This window comes from Chelonia mydas, chromosome 1, assembly GCF_015237465.2.
Source record: "Chelonia mydas isolate rCheMyd1 chromosome 1, rCheMyd1.pri.v2, whole genome shotgun sequence".
Classification (NCBI taxonomy): domain Eukaryota; kingdom Metazoa; phylum Chordata; order Testudines; family Cheloniidae; genus Chelonia; species Chelonia mydas.
Genome location: NC_057849.1, coordinates 100,000,883 through 100,028,313, shown reverse-complemented (window position 1 = coordinate 100,028,313; position 27,431 = coordinate 100,000,883). Strand labels below are relative to the sequence as shown.

The 27,431-nt window shown below is 44.2% G+C and overlaps 1 protein-coding gene across 1 annotated transcript in view; it reads right to left on the bottom strand.

The window, feature by feature from the left end:
• The window catches only part of ITGBL1 (integrin subunit beta like 1), a 254,672-nt gene that overhangs the window by 23,566 nt on the left and 203,675 nt on the right, over positions 1-27,431 (bottom strand). Inside the window, exon 9 of the mRNA XM_007066259.4 lies at positions 3,497-3,613. Within this exon, the coding sequence (XP_007066321.2) occupies positions 3,497-3,613 (117 nt within the window). The remainder of the gene's footprint in view (positions 1-3,496; positions 3,614-27,431) is intronic.

Here is a 27,431-nt window from a genome sequence, read left to right as displayed (position 1 = left end):
TGTGGTGCCCCACATTTCCTGGTGCCCTACGGAGCTGTGTGCTTTGCGTATGGGTAGGGACGGCCTTGATTTCAATAGTAACTTACCACATGAAAGCTTATCCTCTAATAAATTTGTTAGTCTCTAAGGTGCCACAAGTCCTCCTTTTCTTTTTGCGGATACAGACTAACATGGCTGCTACTCTGAATCCTACTATTAAGTCACGGCCAATAAGACAGCTGTGGCAGACCCCCACTTTGCCATCTCCTTCCAGCCTTTCACTGGTATATTGCTGGTTCCCAGAATCCTACTGATCCCTCTGCTGAAATTGTGGCACCTTAGAGACTAACCAATTTATTTGAGCATGAGCTTTCGTGAGCTACAGCTCACTTCATCGGATGCATACTGTGGAAACTGCAGAAGACATTATATACACAGAGACCATGAAACAATACCTCCTCCCACCCCACTCTGCTGCTGGTAATAGCTTATCTAAAGTGATCATCAAGTTGGGCCATTTCCAGCACAAATCCAGGTTTTCTCACCCTCTGTCCCCACACACACAAACTCATCCTCTTGCTGGTAGCTCACGAAAGCTCATGCTCAAATAAATTGGTTAGTCGCTAAGGTGCCACAAGTACTCCTTTTCTTTTTGCGAATACAGACTAACACGGCTGTTACTCTGAAATCTGCTGAAATTAAGTGCTATCCTGCCCCTTCTAGGACATGTCAGGTCTCTCCTTCCAGAAACGATCAAACTTGACCCACAGACTCTTCATTCTCAGAGAAGGAATAAGATAAAAGAAAAATAAAGAAGTATAAGCAGAAAGAGCTAAATGCGGCTGGTGAAGTCTAAAAAAGGAAACTTGAACTCACATAGTGGCTAACAAGGAAAACAGAACTACTGCAGACTAGGAAACCAGGCTCAAGGAGAGTACAAATGCATTACACTTGATTTTGTTGGTAAGGTTCTAACCAAGTACTTTCAGATAAACTTATAGGACAATCCTCTACGCACTGAATGCTGCTACAGAATCCCAGCTAAGGGCAGTTCAGAGAAAGATTCAGAGAAGGCTTTTGGCACTTGGATTGTTTCACTGATATAAAAATTATATTAAGAGCAGCAGAAACTAGAAAAAGCTTATTTTAGACCGCAAATAACATTTTCTTATTCTTTAGATCTTGGTCTGGCCACCCATGTCAGGAGAAGAGAAATTTCTGTAATTACAAAACAATGTATTGGAGGGTGCGAATGTAGTTGTATCATTTCTCAGTACACTCCCAGTGACCCATAACAGTAAATCTTATTCATTTGGGGACAAAATGTTAATGATTAAGTTACCAGTTCAAATAAAACCAGAAAAGTTGAGCTAAGATTTGGATTCAACTTTACATTGGGTTTGTACTTTCATAAGCTTTTGTATGCTTACCTGTTTTTCTTTAAGTCAAAATAAGTCAAAACGTGGATTATTTAATGAATGGATTAATCTTTGGCACTCCCATTACATAGAACTGTTTAGACCAAAGGGAAAATGCGGATTTGTTTGGATAATAGTACAGATTTAATGTAATCCCTTGCACAACGAGAATGGTCAGGTGACTCTGTCCAATTACTATTCTTCTTTCATCATATGAGTATTAATGAGAGAGTTCTCCATTAATTAATGAGAGAGTTCTCCAGTCAAAGATAAAAGTTAATATGGTAGCTGTGTTAGCTGTAAGGAGGTGTATTGATAATGTTTGTCTATGAATTCTGAGGGCATTCAATTTACTTAGTATTATCACCAAGACACTGGCTGATTATGAAGAATAGACAGGGTATTCTAGTCATCAGAAGATGCTTAGTTTTGTTTTTGATATATATGTATCAAATTCAATAAGACTGACCTTTTCCGTTCTCTTAACTGCTGCTTTCTCGTTTCTTTCACAAACAGGTGACATTCAAATTACTTCTTTTTGATGCATATTGTATTGAGTGGCTACTTAATTTAAATAACTCCTGTTTAGGCTATTTTATTTAATTGATTTATTTATTTATTTTTATGACAACCAGACTTTCACTACAATTTTGTCAAATAACTACTTTCTGTAGATCAGCACCTTCACACTAATATTTTCTATCAGCCCCAACCCCCATACATTTTTGTATATAATTTTTATGCATGAAAATAAGAAAGCTATGTCCTAAAATGTGTCTGTGTTCATACTAATCACTATTAAAACCAGAGTCATTTCAGAAAAATCAGTCAAATAGAATAGCAACCTTTAGAGCAACATTATCACAATTTCTTTTAAAATATTGTCTCTCTCTCTCAAAAGAATTTGAAGTACTGCATAATACTATTCTCCATGACAGAAAAATAAATCAATGACAGAGTTTCCATATAGCTGACATAAGAATAAATAATTTATTTGTAGCTATGATATAGTACGAAATCTGCAGTGTGCTTAGATTCTGTAAGATTTAGGAAATAAATTCCGATTCCTTGCTTTTGCTGATAATTTGAGTCTTTTCTATTAATGATAATGATCTATAGTACCTTTCATCCCCAAAAATCCCGAAGTCCCTTCCTATACACCAATGATCACTTTATACACCACTGAAGGAACTTTGGTGGGCATGTGTGTGAACTGTTAATGATGCACAACAACACTACACATTACAAAACTATTTAGGGGCAAACATGACGAGTTCAGCTTATGCAGGGAAAGTGAAGTAGGCAGGTGGTAGAATGTACTGGACATCAGCTGCATTTAACACTTCCACTCTTATGAAGAATGCTATTGGATCTTTAATTTATTTATGAAATGACCAAAAGTCATCAGTAGAGACACTATTTTTCATGTCTAATTTAAAAGATACCTTCTTCGGGAAAATGGCTCTTAATGCTGTGCTGGGCCATTGGGTCAATATTGATTGGGAGAAGAGCACTGCTTCTTGAATCAGGTCCCTGGTCTAAATATCAGCCCAATCTAATGCTGGTTACTTTGTGAGAGCTCGTGGGGCCATTGAATATGGTGGGATTGCTGTAGGTGTACCAGATGATACTAAAACACAATGGTCATTGAATATCAGCTGTTAAAGCCATTTCACACATTGCTGAGCATTGCTAACTTAAAAAAACAAAAAAGGAAAACGTGATACCATTGGTAAATCTTCAATCAAAGTCAAAAAGTGAAAATAAGATAATTTCCTCCATAGTTTTCCTTTAAATATCTGCACAGATTTCTGATACATTTTGATGATACCTATGTAAGAACTTCAGCACCGTGTAAAATATTATTGGGCACATGTGATCTGCCTCACTGTTAAAGACAGACATTTTGATATATTTAATTAAAATATTCAGTTCAGAGGCTTGTGGGATTGTTGTTGTTTCTTCTTTTTAAGATATAGATGTACTACAATCTACTGCTGCGGATAGTTTCCATTAATGCTCTTTTGTAACAAAATCCGGGGAAACAGGGAAAGCCACAATTCCATACAGAATTATTGCTTATTGAAATGAATACATACCCCCACAGACATTGCCATCCATATCTTCACACTGTCGATCATCACATTCACAGGTTTTACCATGAACTCTGTTATCTCCTGGAGGGAAACAAGTGCACTGGCCACATTCACAATTCCCTGTAAGAAAACACAGTTGTTAGGGTCACAGCATCATCAAGATTTAACAGATGAAAACCGGGGGAGAGGGGGGAATGTTCTGCTCCTACAAAAACATAAAGCACAAGTCAGTCTATGTTAGCTGAAGTGTAAACACTTGTAAGAAAGAAAAACTATTGAAAACAAAATAATGTCATGTTGCTGGTGGGAATGGCATTAATTTTCTTTATTGTTTTATTCTTGTCAGTATTCATGGGAATTTTATCACATGATAGCCCCTGCCTTTACATAGCTGAACTATGGTATATGTTTCCTTATGTAATTAACTCTCCAAACTAATTCAAAACATTTGGTATGTGTGGTATGAACACCAGATGTGGATGCGATTAAAATGAAATCATCTAGAAAAGTAATTTACAGAGTGGCCCAGGAAAGCTTTCTAGTATGGGATACTAGTAGCATAACTCGAACACTTTGGTACAAATTCCAAATAATAGGAAAGTAAAGAATTAATGCTCCAATGACCTATCCTCTTTCTTAAATGGAGGTGAGTCTGCACCTGCGGATCTGGATTTGAAGGACACAGCAGGGTGAAATGCAACCTCTGCAATATTCTTCCAGCCTCACTAGTCCTCTCTATACTGGGACTCCATAAAGTTAGAAGGGATAATGGAGCCAGCCATGCTCCAACAGATGCTCTTCCCCAGTAACCTCATGAGCACAGACTGAGGCAGGGGCCTCTGGAAATATAGTATGTGACCATGTAAGAAAAGACTATCATAATGGATGGGATCTCCTAATGGATTTGATTTGGAAATCTCAACTTGACCAGTTTTTCCGCTCTTAAAAAAACAAACTCATAAAACATAATTGCCAGGCAACCTTAATCCTGGCATTTCCTAATTTTTCAGTGCTTGACTTTGCAACCTTAATGTTCGTCTAATGTAGTATTTTGTATGCAATAACACTGTAGGGTGCTACAAATATATATATCTAGGAATAATGCAATGCAATTGAGAATTTACATTAAATGTCAGGAAAAGGGTGCTAATGGCAAAAATTATTATGATGTGCAAGACATTTAGAATTTAACCAGAGAAAGCACTAGTCTGAATCAAAGCTAATCCCATTTTCAAAAGTGCCTTAGGCACTTAGACTAAGTCTCCTTGAAAAATCATTGTTGAATTTGGGACACACAGTCCCCTAAATCACTCAGGTAATGTCTATATAGCATTATGGAGTCCAGAGGAGTGAGTAACCCAGCTCAAGTTGGCAGACTTGAGCTAGCAGGGCTCACACTAGTGCTCTACAAATAGCTGTATAGACAGCACTTTGAAGTTGAAGCTCAAGCTCTGAAGCCCACCTCCTACCCCTAGGCTTCAGAGCCTGAGCCACAACTTCCAAGCACTGTCTATAGAGCTGTTTTTAGAATACTAGCATGAGCTCTGCTAGCCCACTCTCTCAGCTTGGGCTGGGAGGGTCACACCTGCTGTCTCCAAAATGCTGTGTAGACATATTAAAAGTACCTTAGGGAAATTTCCCCAAAAGCTATTTTGAACTCTTCAAGGTTAAGAGTTGATTCAAATATGTATTGCTGTGATTTTGAAATGTTTTAAAAGGTACATTTAAAAAAAAAATGTTTTTATTGTGGTGACAAATAAGAATCTTACACAAATTAACTCATGCATTTTTTTCCTTTTACAAATAGTTCCAGAATCTTGTCATATAACTCCTTTCTACCTTTCTGACTACATTAGTAACTCCTTTCTACCTTTTTGACTACATTAGTAAAAATGGCGCTGTGTTGCTAGAGCAGTGACTTGATTTTAATTTTTAGTTTACATTTCAAAGAACCGGAATGATCGTTGGATCTGAGGTTTTGAATGTTTTCTTCCCCTGCTCAACCGGGGTGTACTCAAGTGACCTCCAGCAATTTTCACATTTATAAACAAACAAATACATAAATAATCCTCAAGACAGCCAATTCCTCAGATAGACAGACCAAAGGAAAGACAGATGACTAGCATGCTGAGGAGGACTAAATTTCAGGTCACCACATAAAAGATGCCTCCCCAGAAAAATCAGCAGAGAGCATTTTCAGAACCCAGAGTGAGATAATCCAAGCCAGAATACTATTTTATCAAATGCATCTGCACAGAAATAACAGCAGGCACACTCTCTATGACCTTATTCTCTTACTTCTTATTGTGATAACCATACATGCAGTACAAATTCAATCGTTTGAGAGTAATTAGAGGCTCACATGAAACCAAAAAGACATCAGCACTTTACTTACATACTCTTTCTTTGACTCGAATACTAGATTTACCATAGCAACCTGATTATGGAGGAAAAGCTACTACCAAATACATCCTAAACTCTCTTTAAAATTCCAGGGCATATAGAAACAATTAAACACTTGAGGACTATAATAGTCTGCACCTTTTCACCCAGGAAAGCACGCACTACACCTTGTGAGGCTGAAGAGAAACAACTTGACTCCAGACGTTTAATATCAAGTGGCTTCCCTTGCCTCTTGTTACACAGGGGTGGCCAATGTTTTTTGAGCTGTACAAAGAAAAGGAGTACTTGTGGCACCTTAGAGACTAACCAATTTATTTGAGCATAAGCTTTCGTGAGCTACAGCTCACTTCATCGGATGCATACTGTGAAAAGTGTAGAAGATCTTTTTAAACACACAAAGCATGAAAAAATACCTCCCCCCACCTCACTCTCCTGCTGGTAATAGCTTATCTAAAGTGACCACTCTCCTTACAATGTGTATGATAATCAAGTTGGGCCATTTCCAGCACAAATCCAGGGTTTAACAAGAACGTGTTGGGGGGGGGGTAGGAAAAAACAAGGGGAAATAGGTTACCTTGCATAATGACTTAGCCTCTCCCAGTCTCTATTCAAGCCTAAGTTAATTGTATCCAATTTGCAAATGAATTCTAATTCAACAGTCTCTCGCTGGAGTCTGGATTTGAAGTTTTTTTGTTGTAATATCGCAACTTTCATGTCTGTAATCACGTGACCAGAGAGATTGAAGTGTTCTCCGACTGGTTTATGAATGTTATAATTCTTGACATCTGATTTGTGTCCATTTACTCTTTTATGTAGAGACTGTCCAGTTTGACCAATGTACATGGCAGAGGGGCATTGCTGGCACATGATGGCATATATCACATTGGTGGATGTGCAGGTGAACGAGCCTCTGATAGTGTGGCTGATGTTATTAGGCCCTGTGATGGTGTCCCCTGAATAGATATGTGGGCACAGTTGGCAATGGGCTTTGTTGCAAGGATAGGTTCCTGGGTTACTGGTTCTGTTGTGTGGTATGTGGTTGCTGGTGAGTATTTGCTTCAGGTTGGGGGGCTATCTGTAGGCAAGGACTGACCTGTCTCCCAAGATTTGTGAGAGTGTTGGGTCATCAAGATCTCTATCAAGCATTCTTACAACTACAATACCCACCTGCGGAAGTGAAGAAACAGATTGATAGAGCCAGAAGAGTTCCCAGAAGTCACCTACTACAGGACAGGCCTAACAAAGAAAATAACAGTACACCACTAGCCGTCACCTTCAGCCCCCAACTAAAACCCCTCCAATGCATTATTAAGGATCTACAGCCTATCCTGAAGGATGACCCAACACATTGTACATTGGTCAAACTGGACAGTCTCTACGTAAAAGAATAAATGGACACAAATCAGATTTCAAGAATTATAACATTCATAAACCTGTCGCAGAACACTTCAGTCTCTCTGGTCACACGATTACAGACATGAAAGTTGCGATATTACAACAAAAAAACTTCAAATCCAGACTCCAGCGAGAGATTGTTGAATTGGAATTCATTTGCAAATTGGATACAATTAACTTAGGCTTGAATAGAGACTGGGAGTGGCTAAGTCATTATGCAAGGTAACCTATTTCCCCATCTTTTTTCCTACCTCCCCCCCTCTCAGACGTTCTTGTTAAACCCTGGATTTGTGATGGAAATGGCCCACCTTGATTATCAGACACATTGTAAGGAGAGTGGTCACTTTAGATGAGCTATTACCAACAGGAGAGTGGGTTTGGGGAGGGGGGGGGAGAAAACCTGGATTTGTGCTGGAAATGGCCCAACTTGATTATCATACACATTGTAAGGAGAGTGATCACTTTAGATAAGCTATTACCAGCAGGAGAGTGAGGTGGAAGGAGGTATTTTTTCATGCTTTGTGTGTATAAAAAGATCTTCTACACTTTCCACAGTATGCATCCGATGAAGTGAGCTGCAGCTCACGAAAGCTTATGCTCAAATAAATTGGTTAGTCTCTAAGGTGCCACAAGTCCTCCTTTTCTTTTTGCGAATACAGACTAACACGGCTGTTACTCTGAAATCTGAGCTGTACAGTGACTGCAGATCCAGGAGGCTTTGTGATGCTATTAAAAAGCCTAACATATCCAATATTTACTTGTGAGGGACAAGGGTCCAAACCCAAGAATACCAGGATAATTACACAGACATATTTACCTGTTTAGGAGCCTAATATTTCCAAGCACTGACAGTCAGTCATTCTTTTTGTTATTTCTATACAATCCTGCTTTCCTCACTCAGACAAAACTCCCACTGTAATCAATAGGAGTTTTACCTGAGGAAGTACTGGCTGAAAACTGAATAAGGACTTCCAATATTTAGCCCTTTTAATTTTACTCACCACTTACTATACACACCTTTTCATTTCCTATTGTCCAGCCAGTGCTTGTAAAAAGAATAACTAAAGTGAGTAGTGCCCAGTGTGATATTAAATCTGCCCCCTCACGCAATTCGCTGTGACCATTAGCATCATGAATTTGAAGCAATTTTTAGCTGCCTGCAGAAGGTAATTGAACCTTCTTTTCGTACAGGCAATTTTGATTTCAAAACAGTGTGCTAGAACTATGTAATTTGTAGAAAAACAGATTTCTGCCCTTTTATTGCCTGCAAAAACACCAGAAAGGTTCAGAACATAGAGCAACAAGGTAAAAGTGAACAGTAAATAAAAGAAATTTGTCTTCCTTCAGAAATATCTCCTTTCCCTTTCCATAGGGAGCACACATTTTTTCTGTGCATTTTATTGTGAATTCAGGCATTTTATACAAGAACAAGAAACGAAATGATTAATTTGGCTTTATGTAAAGCATTTGAAGCCAAACGGCAAAATTAGCTTCTGGCCCAAGCCCGGCTTTGGTGGAACCATACCATGCTATGGGGAGGAACAGTACCTTAAGGATGGTGTAAAATAGGAGATGGTCCCTTGAAGAGGGGTCATGTCTTTAAGATAAAGCAGCATTCTGCCTCTTGGTATGGCCAGCTCACTCTACTGGCTAGTGTGTGAGTAGGACCACGGCCCCAGCTCCTTGCCATCACTGGAGCACTGTTCACCCCAGGGGTTTACCAAAGGAGAAGACCCTGCAAGTGCTGGGACGGCAATCGTGACAGGACGCTGTGAAGGTATTGCCAGTGGCTAGGCTCCTTCCATACTCCTTCCCTGAACAGATCTGCAAGATAAAGCCTGTCTCAATTTAGCCCCTAGCATTTGTTCTCAGCAGGGCTAAAGATTGCTTCCACATAGACAAGTCCTGAGGTTCCTTATCAGCTTTTACTCCACTGTTTTGCCCACTTTCATGATTTTAAAGCCATTGCAGTGCTAGCAGGTGGTCCTAACTCCCAGATAACAAGTAAATTTCTAGCTCTTATGGTTTTAGGGCTTGGCTACACTTGCGCGTTAGAACGCATTAAAGGACCCCGGGCGCACTAGCCCACTACCCTACCTGTCCACACTGGCAAGGCATGTAGAGTGCTCTGACTCCGCAGCTAGAGTGCTCCTGGTACTCCACCTCGGCGAGTGGAATAACTTTTGGTGCACCCCCGCTGGAGCACCGCGGCGCCAGTATGGATGCCCTGGTCTGTTAGTACGCTCCGATTGGCCTCTAGAAGTGTCCCACAATGCCTGTGCTAGCCACTCTGGTCATCATTTTGAACTCTACTGCCCTGCCCTCAGGTGACCAACCATCAGATCCGCCCTTTAAATTCTCTGGGAGTTTTGAAAATCCCCTTCCTGTTTTCTCAGCAAGGCATGGAGTGCTCTCAGCATATCTTTCCAGGTGACCATGCCTCCACGCAGCAGGCGATCCCCAGTATGGAGCAATGGCAAGGTGCTGGACCTCATCAGTGTTTGGGGGGAGGAAGCTGTCCAGTCCCAGCTGCTCTCCAGCCGTAGGAATTACGATACCTTCGGGCAGATATCAAGGGCCACACTGGAAAGGGGCCATGACCGGGATACACTGTAGTGCAGGGTTAAAGTGAAGGAGCTGCGGAATGCCTATCGCAAAGCCCGCGAGGCAAACCACTGCTCCAGTGCTGCCCCTGCAACCTGCTGTTTTAACAAAGAGCTGGATGTGATACTTGGGGGCTACCCCACCTCCATTCTGAGGACCACCATGGACACTTCAGACCCCAGTGCAACAAGGCAGCAGGAGGAGGAGGAGCAAAGCGGGAGTGAGGGTGCTGAGGAGGAGGAAGACACCCCGGCATCCCTAGATGCATGCAGCCAGGAGCTGTTCTCAAGCTAGGAGGAAGGTAGACAGTCGCAGTGGCCAGTGCTTGGGGAAGGACAAACACCAGAGGAGGTTCCCGGTAAGTGGCTTTTATTTTGGGAAGGAAGTTATTTGGTGCAGGCTCTTGGGGCAAGAAGGGTTAGGGCTGCATGCATGCCTAGATGCGGACTAGGGCGTTGATGTGCTCTCTCACATTGCAGTAATTGGCCTCAGTGATCTCTTCAAAGGTCTCATCCAGAACTTGGGCAATGCACTTGCGCAGGTTTCTCAGGAGAGCCACTGTGGTCCTTGCCCCAGTAAGGCTAACTTGTCCGTGCCACTGTGCCATGAGGGGCGGGGGGACCATTGCTGCACACAGGCAAGCTGCATATGGGCCAGGGCAGAAGCCGCATTGCAGTAGAAGACCCTGCCTTGCTTCCCAGATCATCACCCTCAGCAGTGAGATATCTTCCAGGACGAACTCCTGTGGAAAATGTGGGGACAGTGTTCAGTATAGGGGCCCCCTGCCACTGTTGGCTCTCCCCAAGGCACAGAAACCCAGAGGACAGTACAGCCATGAAAGAATCAGTCATGCTTGACCCTGTGCTTACTCACCATTTTGGGGCTCCTGTGGGTTATGTGCGCTCGCTTTGGGATGGGCAAATTATGCTATTGTGTAGACTGTGCTTGCCCTCAAGTATGGGGGAATCATTGCTCTGTCTGGTGTGAACAATGCTGCCTCTGTTAAGTGTTGCACTTTGCCTTTACAGATGCAACCTTGAGATCTCAGCCATCTGTGTGATCACCGGCCGAAAGACTCCAAAGAATCAGAACGAGGCCATGTAGAAGCAAGGAAGATATGTTGCATGAAGTAATGCAGCATTCAAGTAATGAAAATCAAAAAGTGCAGGAGTGGCGGGACAGTGAAAGGAGGATCCACTAGCAGACTGAGGAGCGACAGCACAAAAGCACAGTGCTCTGGCAGCAAAGCACAGAGCGGCTGATAAGCATTATGGACCGCCAAGCGGACTCTATCCAGGCGCTTGTAGCCATGCAGGCAGAGTAGTACCGCCCCCCCGCAGCAGCCCTTATCCCAAAACTCTTTTCCTTGTGCCCTCATGTCACCTCCAACCCACTTTCCCCAACATCCGGGTTCTTACCGCCAGCAGCTGCCTCCAACACCTGTAGCTTCACCACCCAGCCCTGAAAACTATGACCCTTACCCACTGCACTCAACCCTCATCACCATGCATTTTAGCGATCCTGAAGTCCAGCACTCATTGCACAGCACTCCAGACAGGAAGGCTGAGTATGATAACAGGACATACGCAAATCTGTGATTGTACTGTTTCCCACTGCCCCCCTTGCCCTTTGTGTTTCCCAAGCAGTTGTGTTTCTTTTCAATAAATGCATTTTCTTTTCAAAAAATGGATTTTTTGGCTTTGAAAACATTCTTTATTATTGCATAAAGTAAAAGATACCTTAGCCCAGGAAAGAAACAGGCACTGCAAGTCAGCATAGCAAACACAGATTCCTACTAACATTGGAATCACTGCACTTCACTCCCGTGCCGGGCACCAGACAGTAATGGTGGCTTTCAGCCTCAAATTGCTCCCTCAAGGCATCCCTAATCCTTGCAGCCCCACGCTGGGCCCCTCTAATAGCCCTGCTCTCTGGCTGTTCAAATTCAGCCTCCAGGTGTTGAACCTCCGAGTTCCATGCCTGAGTGAATCGTTCACCCTTCCCTTCACAAATGCTATGGAGGGTACAGCACACGGATATAGCCGCGGGGATGTTGCCATTGGCCAGGTCCAGCTTCCTATACAGAGAGCACCAGCAGCCCTTTAAACGGCCAAAAGTACACTCCACAGTTATTCTGCATCGGCTCAGCCTGTTGTTGAACCACTCCTTGCTGCTTTCAAGGCTCCCTGTCATAAAAATAAAGGGAAGGGTAACTACCCTTTCTGTATACAGTGCTATAAAATCCCTCCTGGCCAGAGGCAAAATCCTTTCACCTGTAAACGATTAAGAAGCTAAGGTAACCCCGCTGACACCTGACCCAAAATGGCCAATGAGGGGACAAGATTCTTTCAAATCTGGAGCGGGGGGGAGGAACGGGACGGACAAAGGGTTTGGGCTGTCTGTGCGATGCTTTTGCTGGGAACAGATCAGGAATGCAGCCTTACAACTCCTGTAAAGTTAGTAAGTAATCTAGCTAGAAAATGTGTTATATTTTCTTTTGTTTAATGGCTTGTAAAATAAGTTGTGCTGGAGGGAATGTATATTCCTGTTTTTGTGTCTTTTTGTAATTTAAGGTTTTGCCTAGAGAGATTCTCTGTGTTTTGAATCTGATTACCCTGTAAGGTATTTACCATCCTGATTTTACAAAGGTGCTTCTTTTATCTTTTCTTTAATTAAAATTCTTCTTTTAAGAAGCTGATTGATTTCTCATTGTTCTTAAGATCCAAGGGTTTGGGTCTGTGTTCACCTGTACCAATTGGTGAGGCTTATTATCAAGCCTTCCCCAGGAAAGGGGGTGTAGGGCTTGAGGGGGGATATTTTGGGGGAAGACGTCTCCAAGCAGTCTCTTTCCCTGTTCTTTGTTTAAAATGCTTGGTGGTGGCGGCAACATACTGTTCAAGGACAAGGCAAAGCTTGTACCTTGGGGAAGTTTTTAACCTAAGCTGGTAAGAATAAGCTTAGGGGGTCTTTCATGCAGGTCCCCACATATGTACCCTAGAGTTCAGAGTCGGGAAGGAACCTTGACACTCCCTGTGTAGGGTTTCATGAGCCACGGCATTAAAGGGTAAGCGGGGTCTCCAAGGATCACAATGGGCATTTCAACTTCCCCTACAGTGATCTTCTGGTCTGGGGGAAAAGTCCAAGCTTGCAGCTTCCTGAACAGGCCAGTGTTCTGAAAGATGCACCTTTCCAGGCCAGCCTGCATTAATGTCAATGAAATGCCCATGGTGATCCAAAATTGCCTGGAGAACCATAGAGAAATAGCCCTTCCGATTAATGTACTCAGAGGCTAGGTGGGCTGGTGCCAGAATTGGAATAGGTGTGCCATCTATCACCTCTCCGCAGTTAGGGAAACCCATTTGTGCAAAGCTATCCACAATGTCATGCACGTTACCCAGAGTCATGGTTCTTCTGAGCGGGATGCGATTAATGACCCTGCAAACTTGCATCAACATGATTCCAACAGTCGACTTTCCCACTCCAAACTGGTTAGCGACCAATCGGTAGCTGTCTGGAGTTGCCAGCTTCCAGATTGCAATAGCCACCCGCTTTTCCACCGGCAGGGCAGCTATTAATCTCGTGTCCTTGCGCCGCAAGGTGGGGGTGAGCTCAGCACACAGTCCCATGAAAGTGGCTTTCCTCATCCGAAAGTTCTGCAGCCACTGCTCCTCATCCCAGACTTCCATGACGATGTGATCCCAGGACTCAGTGCTTGTTTCCCAAGCCCCAAAGCGGCGTTCCACGGTGGTGAGCATGTCTGTGAATGCCACAAGCAAACTCATGTCATATGCGTTACTAGAGTTGATATCATTGTCGGAGCCCTTACTGTCACTTTGGATCATGAGGAGTAACTCGACTGCCAAACGTGATGTGCTGGAGAAACCTATCAGCATACTCCTCAGCAGTTCAGGCTCCATCCCCGCAGACTGAAAGGGAAGACTGAGCACGCAATACAAAAAACGTTGAAAGATGGCACCAAATGTGGATGGAAGCACAAGGATTGCTGGGATGCGAACCGATGCATCACAGGGCATTGGGACAGGGCCCAGGATGCCCTGCCCCCTTCCCAGAAGCCACAGCGCCATAGAATGGGAAGAGGTGCTCTGTGGGATATCTGCCCATAATGCACTGCTCCCAGTGCCGGTGCAAGTGCCAGTGCACTTGCAGCCGTGTGTGTGGACAGACTGCGGCGCTTTCCCTACTGCGCTCTCTGAAGGCAGGTTTAACTCAAAGCGATCTACAGCTGCAAGTATAGCCATGCCCTTAGAGAAAAGTTTTAAAGTGATGTGAGTCCACCCTGAAATCTTGAAAGCAAAGTAATGGGGAGGAAAAAAAGCACCTTTATTAATGCTCATGATCTTGGAGGGGCCTGATTCTGACATGATTTTTGAACATTTAGAGTCGTCAATACTGTTGATGTACTTCTATTGCGCGAATGGGAGTTTAGTTTGCAGAAGGGTAGAACACTGAAGAACTACTTCAGAATTTGGCCCGCAGAAAAGAGAAAAAATGCAGTGTATACATTTGGAACGTTGCACTGAAATGAAGCCTCACCTCCTAGAAGTCTATCTCCTCCCATCGGCAAGGAAAACTCTAGAGTTCTCAGTAAATTGCTCAGAATCTGGCTGCAAATATAAACAGAACCCAGAGGACTGTAAAGTACCATGATTACATTCTCCTTATTTACAGAAAAATTGTGTGTTTGCTTTGAAATACCAAAGCTCTAAGTATAGAAAGTAGTATATATTAATATTTAAAGCCAAGTTAATAGTACATCCCAAATGAATGTATGAAAAAAAGCCTCTGTTTGTTCACTCTTTGCAATTATTTAATAGATATTCATAGAAATTAAGTTTTGGTCCCTACATTGTTCAAAAAAGATTATAATGAGTATTCAATATTCAAGCTTTAATTGTTAGTTTTGATATAAGCATGGTTACTGTTCATGTTTCCTGGCTGGATGACCAAAACGCTTAGAATCAAATTTCTGGTTGCAAGCTCTCATATTTCTATCTTCATTATTTGCTTTACATGAATATTTTCTAAAATGCATTAAAATTTGCTATTTCCATGAACCAGTAAGATGAGCTGCTATAATGTTATATTCTTCATTTCATTTTAAAGGAAGACAACAAATCTCTAAAAAGAAAAGGAGGACTTGTGGCACCTTAGAGACTAACAAATTAATTTGAACATAAGCTTTCATGAGCTACAGCTCACTTCATCGGCTGCATTACACAAATCTCTAGTTAGTGATGCTACTCTAGCAAGGGAGCATTGTAACTGCTGTGCTGTAGCAGTTTATCTTTGGAGTGTTATTCAGTAAAGAGGAACTGGAAACTGGTAATTGTGGGTGCATGTAACTGGCTTATGGTAAAGCCTAGTACTGGATTCCTAAGAAGAAAAGAAAGTGAATCCTATTATAATTTTCACTTTAGTATTTGGAGGATTCCTATAGAAAATCCAGCTATAGTCTCCTAAGAAGGATATGAATTAGTGGTCTGTGCAAATACTTTTAAGTCAGATAGAAGAGTTCTGTAGTGCAGAACTGGTAAGTAAAGTAACACAGTTTACCTCTCCTCTGCGTAGGTTACACTTGCAAACAAAAGAAAAAAACTGAAGTCATTATCCCTTTACCTGGGAGGTCACAACCTCCTACCCCTTAGGTCTAGGCAGACATTACGGCTCCCTCCTACCATTCTTCCATGTACTAGGAAGAAATCTTGCCCTGCTGCTTTTACTTATTCAGCATAAATCACAAAATGGACGTGAACTGTTATTTTTCTTTGTGAAAGATAACAAGTTCAGCTGCTGAACTTCTGGGAAAAGAAGCGCAAAACATGCTAAATGTGTTCACTGAATCCTGCTTTTCAATTCTATCTCTTCAGGATGCTTAGAACATAGCAACATTTTCAAAAGCAAAATGGTGAGCAAAAATGGTTCTTTAAACAGCTGAATGTCTGGCTCATCTCATCTGAGAGATGAAAAACTGGGACTTATTTCTTTATGCAGATTCTGGACAACTGGGAGGTAGCTTTCTGCCGGCAACTTGTAAACAATGTCATCTGTACTCTCTCCTGGCATGTTGGAACAAGGCATAGTTTTCCCATTTTGCAAATATTTCATGAACATGCTTCAGCAGAGTTCAGTTTGTTTCAAATGCTTTGCTGTGCCTGAAGATTTGTGACACTAAGGGATTTTCACCCTGTAGTTTGAGATTCAGTGAGTTGCGTTATGTCGGTAAGGAAAAACGGATCACACAACCAGTGCCAGCTGCTCAGTCTGGGGAGTTCAACTGCTGCATGCAAAATGTGATTCAGCTCTTGGGTGTGAACAATCCCTCCTGCAGTAAAGAACATTAGATCTCCAAATCTGGTTTGCAGGTCCTTGCTTGCACCTCCAGTGTGAATGAGGCACATAGTATTCATCACAATATATCAGATTGTCACTGATATCTATGCTATGCTCGATGCTACAATGATGGGCACATATGCTTATATGAAACCATATAAATGGCCTGGTATCCTGACTCTGGCAGTGGCCCATACAGCATGCCTCAAAGGAAAGTGAAATCTCCCCATAATGCACCTAATCAACGATGTAGTGCTTCACATGGGAAGAAGGTCCTTCCTATCCCCTATAGCAAGCACCTTTCACCTGGAAACATAAGATGTTTCAGGGCTCAGATCAATAGCTACAAGGGTCAAGAAGGATTCTCTCATGTGCACAGCACTGCAAATTAGGTTGGTTAATTTTTTAAGAGGTGGTGGAGAGAAGATTGCTCTCCTTTTAAAATTCATTCACTGATCACATTTTTTTTTCTGTAGCACACTTGGAAACACCAAACTCTACGCCCAGCTCCTCTTAAATGAGTGTGCAAAATTAGAAAGTAAAGATGTGAGCGTCAAATCCTGCATTGATGTTTTATCATCATAAACAGAAAGTGAAAATTATGTTCGGAAAAAGAAATACCGAAGGGCAACGTAAGAAATAGACTCAGGGTATCAAACTTATTCTGTGGGGAGGGCCAAATTACCCTATGAGTCAGAGTCTGGGGACCATGAATAAAAAATTCACTGACAAGAGTCTAATTTTTAAGTTTTTGTCCAACTGTGGAATGTGCCTCTTTACTTAGTTAAATGAATATTATATTTAGAAGACTTAAAAAAAGTAAAGGATTTACTCTTTTCTACTGACCTTTAACTCACCCCTCTGTGCACCCTCTCCTTTTGTGAGTTTTCCCTATTCTCCTCCAACACTTTTGGAATTCGTTCCCCTCCCTAACCAGGGAAGTCATTTGAGAACCCTCCTCAGCCAAGCACGACCCAAAGGCCGATGTATCAAAGCAGCAGATGATGTAGAGTTCCAATGAGTGAGTAAATCGAGTCAGTACATTTCAACAAGATGCTCTTTGGATGGAAGAGAGAGACACACCCTCTCGCACAGTTCAGTGGATGTAGATCCCCTAACAAAGACCCCTGGGGTAGTAGGGAAGGAGGTATAACTACATACTATAGTTTTGATTAGGAAGTCACTTGTTTTTTAAAATCAATCAGAAAAATGAAAACATGCCTGAAAACAACTCATAAAAAGTTACTGGCAGCATGACTACCTCAAGAATACCAAAGCTGAAGTGCCCAGCTAGGAATATAAATGCTCCTGATAAGACCTTGTTTGGATCACACAGCCTCAGATGAAATGAAAATTGCTTTAATAAATCTAAAGCATTCTTTCCAGACTCCACACCATTCTGAGTAACTTTTTGGCTGCAGATTTTTAATACAGCACTCATTCTTCCTGCTTTGCATTTCAAGAGTACAAAATGTTTTTGTTACCCACTCTAATGGAAGCACTTTCTGTTGTCATCCGAGTCGAGCATTCAATGACAAGCCTAGAGAAAGTATGTTATTTCTATAGTACCAGGTCAAACCCAGCAACCACCCCCACCAGCACTGGTTCAGTTTTTGCAGCTTTCATGGTATAGACACATTATTAGAATGGAACACCAACAAATTCTGCAGCGTGTGTACCAAGGAATGCTGCTACGCAGCTGGTGATCACATGAGTGCCAAAGATAGTCAATGATGGACAGCCCTTAAGTTGACCACCTTAAAGATCTAGACAGAGATTGATCTGGGAAGTACTCAGAGATCTGCCATCATGACAATGATAAATAGTGGAGTAGATGCTTCTATATTTAGGAAAGTAGCCACATTTATATGAGTGTCTCTTAAGGTATGTCTTCATTCCAAAGAAAAACTTGCAGCACTAAGTCTCAGACCCTGGGTCAAATGACTTAGGCTCACAGGGCCGGATGAAGGCAGGGGCTTTAGGGGCTGCAGCCCAGGGCCCCGGCTCAAGTGGTGGCCTCCACAAAAATAAATCACAGGTAGCGATCTCCAACTCTGGGCTCCTAAAAGTCCCTTGTCGCAGCCGAGCGCTCAGGCAGGCTGCCTGGATGCCATGGCCTCACGCTGCTTCCGGAAGCGGCTGGATGTTGACATGTGTCTGCAGACCTTGGCGGAGGTGGGGAAGGGGGCTCCGCACGCTGCCCCCTCCCCCAGCACCATCCCTGCAGCTCCCATTGGGAGCTGCAGGGGTGGCACTTGTGGCTGCGGGCAGCACACAGAGACACACTGTCCCCCTCCCCCACAGGGGTGCGCAGAGACATGCCAGCAACCGGCCGCTTCCTGGAGCGACGTGGGGTCATGGCATGCAGGCAGCGTGCCTGAGCCCTGCTGTGCCACCGGCCAGGAGCCACATGTGGTAAGTGCCTCCCAGCTGGAGCCTGAACCTCACAACCCCTCCTCCACCCCAACTCCCTGCCCCAGATCAGAATCCCCCTCCTGCACCCAAAATCCCTCTCAGACCTCGCACCCCCTCCTGCACCCCAATCCCCTGCCCCAAACCCCTCCTGCACCAAACTCCCTCCCAAGAAAAAGACTTGTATACAGGGGCCCCACAAAATCTAATAGCCCTGGGATCACAGGAAAGCTAATCTGGCCCAGCAGCCGTGCACTGCTCAGTTCAGGAAGAACTATTTTCCATGCTAAACTTAAACTTTTAAACCTCGGTGGCTTTGACTCTGACTTTTTTTCTGAATGGAATTTTTGTGTCCTTTTTTTTATCTGCTTTATTTCATAACAAGAAGAATGGATTTTTTTTTTTAAATCTCCCTCTCTCAAAAAACGTCTTACACTTTTACTCAGAATTCTAAACAATTACTGTTGGTAAGAACCTCAAAAGGAATGTTTGAGCCTAACTGGTGAGATTTTCAAAAAGTTATAAGCTAGTGAAAATTAGGAGTTAGATAGAAAGTGTTATGCAACCTTAACAGTAGTGGTTTGAGACTAGCACCCTGCAATAGTTTATACAGGGACTGTGTCTGGAAGCTTAATTGCACAGTTGACATACGGCATCTGAGGTAAACTCTTTTCCTTTGTGATAGACTAATAGTGAAGTACAACTTTTTCTTCTCGCCACAGATCCACTCAGTGCTACTCAACAGATTCAGCGTCAGATAGTCTTTTGCAGCTCTTGCTGATTAGTGGTGCTGATTTGTATCTTTCCCATGTTTAAAAAAAGTTTGTGGAAGAACCACTGCTGTGCTGTTACTTTGCTTTTCAGATTGTTAACTTGTTGACATCTGCTATCACCATCAAGACTGCACGCCTCCGCCATCTGTCTGCTCTCAGTAGCAGGGCTTTGAGGCAAGACTTCTTGAAGGCTGTAATTGTGTTGTTATATAGCAAGTAGAGCGAATTTCTACTGAGCTACACTTAAGAATTAATCAAGCTATAGTTCTTAGAAAAAACAGACCTTTAGTCATGCATTTTACTTTTCCTAGTTAAACCCTTCTATAGTTTCTGCTCTGGGACATACCCTTTCAAATACAATGACTATAGATTTGCGGCCAGTTACCATCACTGGGACAATTTTCTTTTCTCTAACAAGGAGAGAAGGTGTTAGTAGAAGCCACCCCACAAAGGAAACATTTGTGAAGAAAAAGACAGAAGGCACTGTTATAGGGAAAACAGCTGTGGAGACAGCGAAGAAGGGAGGTATTAGGAGAGTGGGTTGAGAAGCAGAAAAAGGGAGGACAGGTATCGAGCCAAATCCCCAGGGTATAATAGAGAATTTCTTCCATTAAGCCTTCCTTCTCTTTCTCTCTCCCCCACGCCAAGCTGCCTTCTCTATCAGGGAAGTCTTTCTCTTATCCAGGAATGCCTCCTCATATGGGTACTTTCTGTTTCCCCACTCCCTCCCCCCCCCCCCGACATCACCCTAGGGCAGCGGACCTGGAAAGGAGAGAGGTAGGGGGTGGCGGGAACTGGGGAGGGGAGCAAGTTGGGACTTGCAGGGCTGCTGTGGGCTTCTCCCTCAGCTCCGGAGCTCCTGTGCAGCCTGCTGGTGGGGAGAGAGGAGCTAGCTGCTGCCAGCGGGGAGAGGCCTGGGGGGAGTCCTCTGGCCCCATCCCTGCGGCAGCCTGTCTGCACCCCAAACTCCTCATCTCTGGCCCCACTCCAGAGCCCGCAGCCCCAGCCAAAGCCCTCACCCCCTCCCCCGCATCCCAACCCTTTGCCCCAGCCCTGAGCCCCCTCCTGCATCCTGAACCCCTCATCCCTAGCACCACCCCAAGGCCCTCACCCCTGCATCCCAACCCTCTGCCCCAGCCCTGAGCCCCCTCTTGCACCCTGAACCCCTCATCCCCAGGTCCACCCTAGAGCCCTCACCCCAAGACAGAGCCCTCACCCCCACACTCCACCTTCTGCCCTACACTGGGCCACCTCCCACACGCCTTACCATAGGCTTACTAAGGCTAGTGTCTAGTGTTAGTTATGTAAAGTGGATTAAGCTGGAATGTATTGCAATATTATGATTTTATGAAAACACTAGTCAAAAGATATAATTATGTTGGGTCACAGACATCAACAATTTTCTTCAGCTGGGTCAAGGGGAAAAAAGTTTGAAAACCAGTGCCCTAGAGTACCTCCACCGTCTCTCGCTGAGCGTCTCCTTTCTGTAACCATTTCCTCTGAGACGCTTTCAACAACAGAAAGTAACAAGAAAAAGCCACCATGAGGTAACGCCAATAAATCAAGTAAAGAGCACACTGCCGTCCACTAAAATTAATGTCTGTTCAGTAGAAATATGAAAAATGAAACATTATATTTGATTTAAAGGACATGATATGAAACACTGTTGCTTCACGCTGACAACTATCAAGACAAATTCGTCTCATTGCCTTTTCAGTCATTCCAAATGTCTGATATTTAACATAAGCTTCCATAAAAATATTTTCAAGAAAAGGAGAAAACATAACAAAACGGCACAACACAGGGGAAGCGATTAGATGTTTAAAACAAGAAGAAGATATATGACACACCAGGACATTGTTGGAGAAACTGTGATTGCTCGAGTCATCCTAAAGTTTAATTCATTTGATTACCTTTATCACCCAGAGGACTGACTGCTTACCCATTTTTTCTTACACGCGCTGCCATGTAATGAGTCACAGCACTAATTCCACAGAGATATTTAATTTGCAGATTAATTTACTAGAAAATGTCAACTGCTTTGTGGAAGTTTAATCACCAATATGTTAACCTTGTTCATTTCCTGCTGAAGCTTGTTGTTCATTAGGCTGTAGATTTTAAAGATTTTTTAGGGTTGTAATACAAGGATTTCTATTAAAATGTTTAAACCACTAGACAGTTTGATCTTTGAAGTAACAGCCAAGATTAAAACAGCTGTGTAATGGCAAAACAATAATATGCAATGATTTGACTGCATAGCAACCATCAATATTAGTTGCAGATAACAGATGGCTGAGTTCAGAAACCATGGCAACAGATGATGTCACACTGTGTATCTACCTTATTGATTAACTTTCACCTCAACAAGATTTTTTCCAGAAATGAAAGACATTACTTAGCAACTACATCATTTCTATTGACTTGCTCCAAGTTAAAATGCCTTTAACCACCATTTCTAAGCAATTTTTTTTTTTTAGCCAACCCACCAGATTAGGCACTAACCTCTCATTATCAGGCTTTCTGTAACACCACTGTCTAATACAAGGAGGACTTGTGGCACCTTAGAGACTAACAAATTTATTTGAGCATAAGCTTTCATGAGCTACAGCCCACTTCATTGGATGCATGCAGTGGAAAATACAGTGGGGAAATTTTATACACACCAAGAACATGAAACAATGGGTGTTACCATACACACTGTAACGAGAATGATCAGGAAAGGTGAGCTATTACCAGCTTACCTGATCACTCTCGTTACAGTGTGTATGCATGCATCCAATGAAGTGAGCCATAGCTCACGAAAGCTTATGCTCAAATAAATTTGTTAGCCCTGGTCTACACTAGAACTTTAGGTCGAATTTAGCAGCGTTAAATCGATGTAAACCTGCACCCGTCCACACAATGTAGCCCTTTATTTCGACTTAAAGGGCTCTTAAAATCGATTTCCTTACTACACCCCTGACAAGTGGATTAGCGCTTAAATCGGCCTTGCTGGGTCGAATTTGGGGTACTGTGGACACAATTCGACGGTATTGGCCTCCGGGAGCTATCCCAGAATGCTCCATTGTGACCGCTCTGGACAGCACTCTCAACTCAGATGCACTGGCCAGGTAGACAGGAAAAAAACTGCGAACGTTTGAATCTCATTTCCTGTTTGGCCAGCGTGGCAAGCTGCAGGTGACCATACAGAGCTCATCAGCAGAGGTGACCATGATGGAGTCCCAGAATCGCAAAAGAGCTCCAGCATGGACTGAACGGGAGGTACGGGATCTGATCGTTGTATGGGGAGAGGAATCCATGCTATCAGAACTCCGTTCCAGTTTTCGAAATGCCAAAACCTTTGTCAAAATCTCCCAGGGCATGAAGGACAGAGGCCATAACAGGGACCCGAACCAGTGCCGCGTGAAACTTAAGGAGCTGAGGCAAGCCTACCAGAAAACCAGAGAGGCGAATGGCCGCTCCGGGTCAGAGCCCCAAACATGCTGCTTCTATGATGAGCTGCATGCCATTTTAGGGGGTTCAGCCACCACTACCCCAGCCGTGTTGTTTGACTCCTTCAATGGAGATGGAGGCAACACGGAAGCAGGTTTTGGGGACGAAGAAGATGATGATGAGGAGGAGGTTGTAGATAGCTCACAGCAAGCAAGCGGAGAAACCGCTTTTCCCGACAGCCAGGAACTGTTTCTCACCCTGGACCTGGAGCCAGTACCCCCCGAACCCACCCAAGGCTGCCTCCTGGACCCAGCAGGCGGAGAAGGGACCTCCGGTGAGTGTACCTTTTAAAATACTATACATGGTTTAAAAGCAAGCATGTGAAAGGATTACTTTGCCCTGGCATTCGCGGCTCTCCTGGATGTACTCCCAAAGCCTTTGCAAAAGGTTTCTGGGGAGGGCAGCCTTATTGCGTCCTTCATGGTAGGACACTTTACCACTCCAGGCCAGTAACACGTACTCGGGAATCATTGTACAACAAAGCATTGCAGTGTACGTTTGCTGGCGTTCAAACAACATCCGTTCTTTATCTCTCTGTGTTATCCTCAGGAGAGTGAGATATCATTCATGGTCACCTGGTTGAAATAGGGTGCTTTTCTTCAGGGGACACTCAGAGGAGCCCGTTCCTGCTGGGCTGTTTGCCTGTGGCTGAACAGAAATGTTCCCCGCTGTTAGCCACGGGAAGAGGGGAGGGTTGAGGGGGTAGCCACGCGGTGGGGGGAGGCAAAATGCGACCTTGTAACGAAAGCACATGTGCTATGTATGTAATGTTAACAGCAAGGTTTACCCTGAAAGACTGTAGCCACTGTTTTATAAAATGTGTCTTTTTAAATACCGCTGTCCCTTTTTTTTTCTCCACAAGCTGCATGTGTTTCAATGATCACAGGATCTTCTCCTTCCCAGAGGCTAGTGAAGATTAGAAAGAAAAAAAAAACGCACTCGTGATGAAATGTTCTCTGAGCTCATGCTGTCCTCCCACACTGACAGAGCACAGATGAATGCATGGAGGCAAATAATGTCAGAGTGCAGGAAAGCACAAAATGACCGGGAGGAGAGGTGGCGGGTTGAAGAGAGTAAGTGGTGGGCTGAAGACAGGGCTGAAGCTCAAATATGGCGGCAACGTGATGAGAGGAGGCAGGATTCAATGCTGAGGCTGCTGGAGGACCAAACCAGTATGCTCCAGTGTATGGTTGAGCTGCAGCAAAGGCAGCTGGAGCACAGACTGCCACTACAGCCCCTGTGTAACCAACCACCCTCCTCCCCAAGTTCCATAGCCTCCACACCCAGACGCCCAAGAACGCGGTGGGGGGGCCACCGGCCAACCAGCCACTCCGCCACAGAGGATTGCCCAAAAAAAAGAAGGCTGGCATTCAATAAATTTTAAAGTTGTAAACTTTTAAAGTGCTGTGTGGCATTTTCCTTCCCTCCTCCACCACCCCTCCTGGGCTACCTTGGTAGTCATCCCCCTATTTGTGTGATGAATGAATAAAGAATGCATGAATGTGAAGCAACAATGACTTTATTGCCTCTGCAAGCAATGATCAAAGGGAGGAGGGGAGGGTGGTTAGCTTACAGGAAAGTAGAGTGAAACTGGGGCGGGGGGGTTTCCATCAAGTAGAAACAAACAGAACTTTCACACCGTAGCCTGGCCAGTCACGAAACTGGTTTTCAAAGCTTCTCTGATGCTTACCGCGCCCTCCTGTGCTCTTCTAACCGCCCTGGTGTCTGGCTGTGCGTAACCAGCAGCCAGGCGATTTGCCTCAACCTCCCACCCACCATAAACGTCTCCCCCTTACTCTCACAGATATTGTGGAGCACACAGCAAGCAGTAATAACAGTGGGAATATTGGTTTCACTGAGGTCTAAGCGAGTCAGTAAACTGCGCCAGCGCGCCTTTAAATGTCCAAATGCACATTCTACCACCATTCTGCACTTGCTCAGCCTGTAGTTGAACAGCTCCTGACTACTGTCCAGGCTGCCTGTGTACGGCTTCATGAGCCATGGCATTAAGGGGTAGGCTGGGTCCCCAAGGATACATATAGGCATTTCAACGTCCCCAACAGTTATTTTCTGGTCTGGGAATAAAGTCCCTTCCTGCAACTTTTGAAACAGACCAGAGTTCCTGAAGATGCGAGCGTCATGTACCTTTCCCAGCCATCCCACGTTGATGTTGGTGAAACATCCCTTGTGCTCCACCAGAGCTTGCAGCACTATTGAAAAGTACCCCTTGCGGTTTATGTACTCACCGGCTTGGTGCTCCGATGCCAAGATAGGGATATGGGTTCCGTCTATGGCCCCACCACAGTTAGGGAATCCTATTGCAGCAAAGCCATCCACTATGACCTGCACATTTCCCAGGGTCGCTACCCTTGATATCAGCAGATCTTTGATTGCATGGGCTACTTGCATCACAGCAGCCCCCACAGTAGATTTGCTCACTCCAAATTGATTCCCAACTGACCGGTAGCTGTCTGGCGTTGCAAGCTTCCACAGGGCTATCGCCACTCGCTTCTCAACTGTGAGGGCTGCTCTCATCTTGGTATTCATGTGCTTCAGGGCAGGGGAAAGCAAGTCACAAAGTTCCGTGAAAGTGCCCTTACGCATGCGAAAGTTTTGCAGTCACTGGGAATCGTCCCAGACCTGCAACACTATGCGGTCCCACCAGTCTGTGCTTGTTTCCCGAGCCCAGTATTGGCGTTCCACAGCATGAACCTGCCCCATTAGCACCATGATGCATGCATTGGCAGGGCCCATGCTTTCAGAGAAATCTGTGTCCATGTCCTGATCACTCATGTGACCGCGCTGACGTCGCCTCCTCGCCCGGTATCGCTTTGCCAGGTTCTGGTACTGCATATACTGCTGGATAATGCGTGTGGTGTTTAATGTGCTCCTAATTGCCAAAGTGAGCTGAGCGGCCTCCATGCTTGCCTTGGTATGGCGTCTGCACAGAAAAAAGGCGCGGAATGATTGTCTGCCGTTGCTCTGAGGGAGGGAGGGGCGACTGACGACACGGCTTACAGGGTTGGCTTCAGGGAGCTAAAATCAACAAAGGGGTGGCTTTACATCAAGGAGTATTTCAGGCAGGACTTCACGGAGGGTTCCAATAAGAAATGGTGCACCTAAGTTATTGTTCTTATTGGAACAAGGAGGTTAGTCTGGCCTCTGATTGATACATGGCTAGATTTACCTCGCTGCACCTTCTCTGTGAGTGACTGCAGTGTGACCTAGAGGAATGAGTCCCCTAGACAGGGGAGGGGGGGAAGCAAATGAGTACAAAACAAATCTGGTCTATTTCTTGTTTTGATCCACTCCATCTATCTTTTACATCTTTGGCTGGCAGCAGACGGTGCAGAAGGACTGCATGCCATCCACATCTCATGGCTGCCCGGCAGAAGATGATGCAATAGGACTGATAGCAATCTGTATCGCCTGCCTGCTCACCATAAGATGGTTCAATAGGACTGACTGCAGGACTAAAGAGAATGACCTGGTCAAGTCACTCCAAATTTAGTCCCTGCACCCATGTCTGCCCAGGCGCTCCTGGCCGACGTGGCCAGGAGCACCTCGGACATGACGATGACGGCTACCAGCCGTATTGCACCGTCTGCTGCCACAAGGCAATGGGTTGCTGCTACTGTGTAACAATGCAGTACCGCGTCTGCCAGCACCCAGGAGACATACGGTGATGGTTACCTGAGCGGGCTCCATGCTTGCCATGGTATGGCGTCTGCACAGGTAACTCAGGAAAAAAGGCGCGAAACGATTGTCTGCCCTTGCTTTCACGGAGGGAGGGAGGGAACGGGGGCCTGACGATATGTACCCAGAACTACCTGCGACAATGTTTTAGCCCCATCAGGCATTGGGATCTCAACCCAGAATTCCAATGGGCAGCGGAGACTGCGGGAACTGTGGGATAGCCACCCACAGTGCAACGCTCTGGAAGTCGACTCTAGCCTTGGTACTGTGGAAGCACTCCGCCGAGTTAATGTACTTAATGCACTTAGAGCATTTTCTGTGGGGACACACACACTCGAATATATAAAACCGATTTCTAAAAAACCGACTTTATAAATTCGACCTAATTCCGTAGTGTAGACATACCCATAGTCTCTAAGGTGCCACAAGTACTCCTTTTCTTTTTGCAGATACAGACTAACACAGCTGCTATTCTGAAACTTGTCATTATGCAAGGCACTGAATTTAGCCGTATGGAGTGGAAATCCATCAATTTAATGAATATCTCTTACAGATACAGACAGACATCATCTTCCTTTCCAAATGCAAACAGATGGACATCATACCAAAAGGACTGAAGTTAAAAAATCCATTAAAATCTACATACCACACAGACTATGCTGACAGATTGTGCCACACGCTCTCAAAGAAATTGCAGAACCACCTGATCAACATCCTATACAGCAAACAGGGAAAGATTAAGAATGAGCTCTCAAAACTGGATACTCTCATAAAAAACCAACCCTCCACACAAACTTCCTTGTGGCTGGACT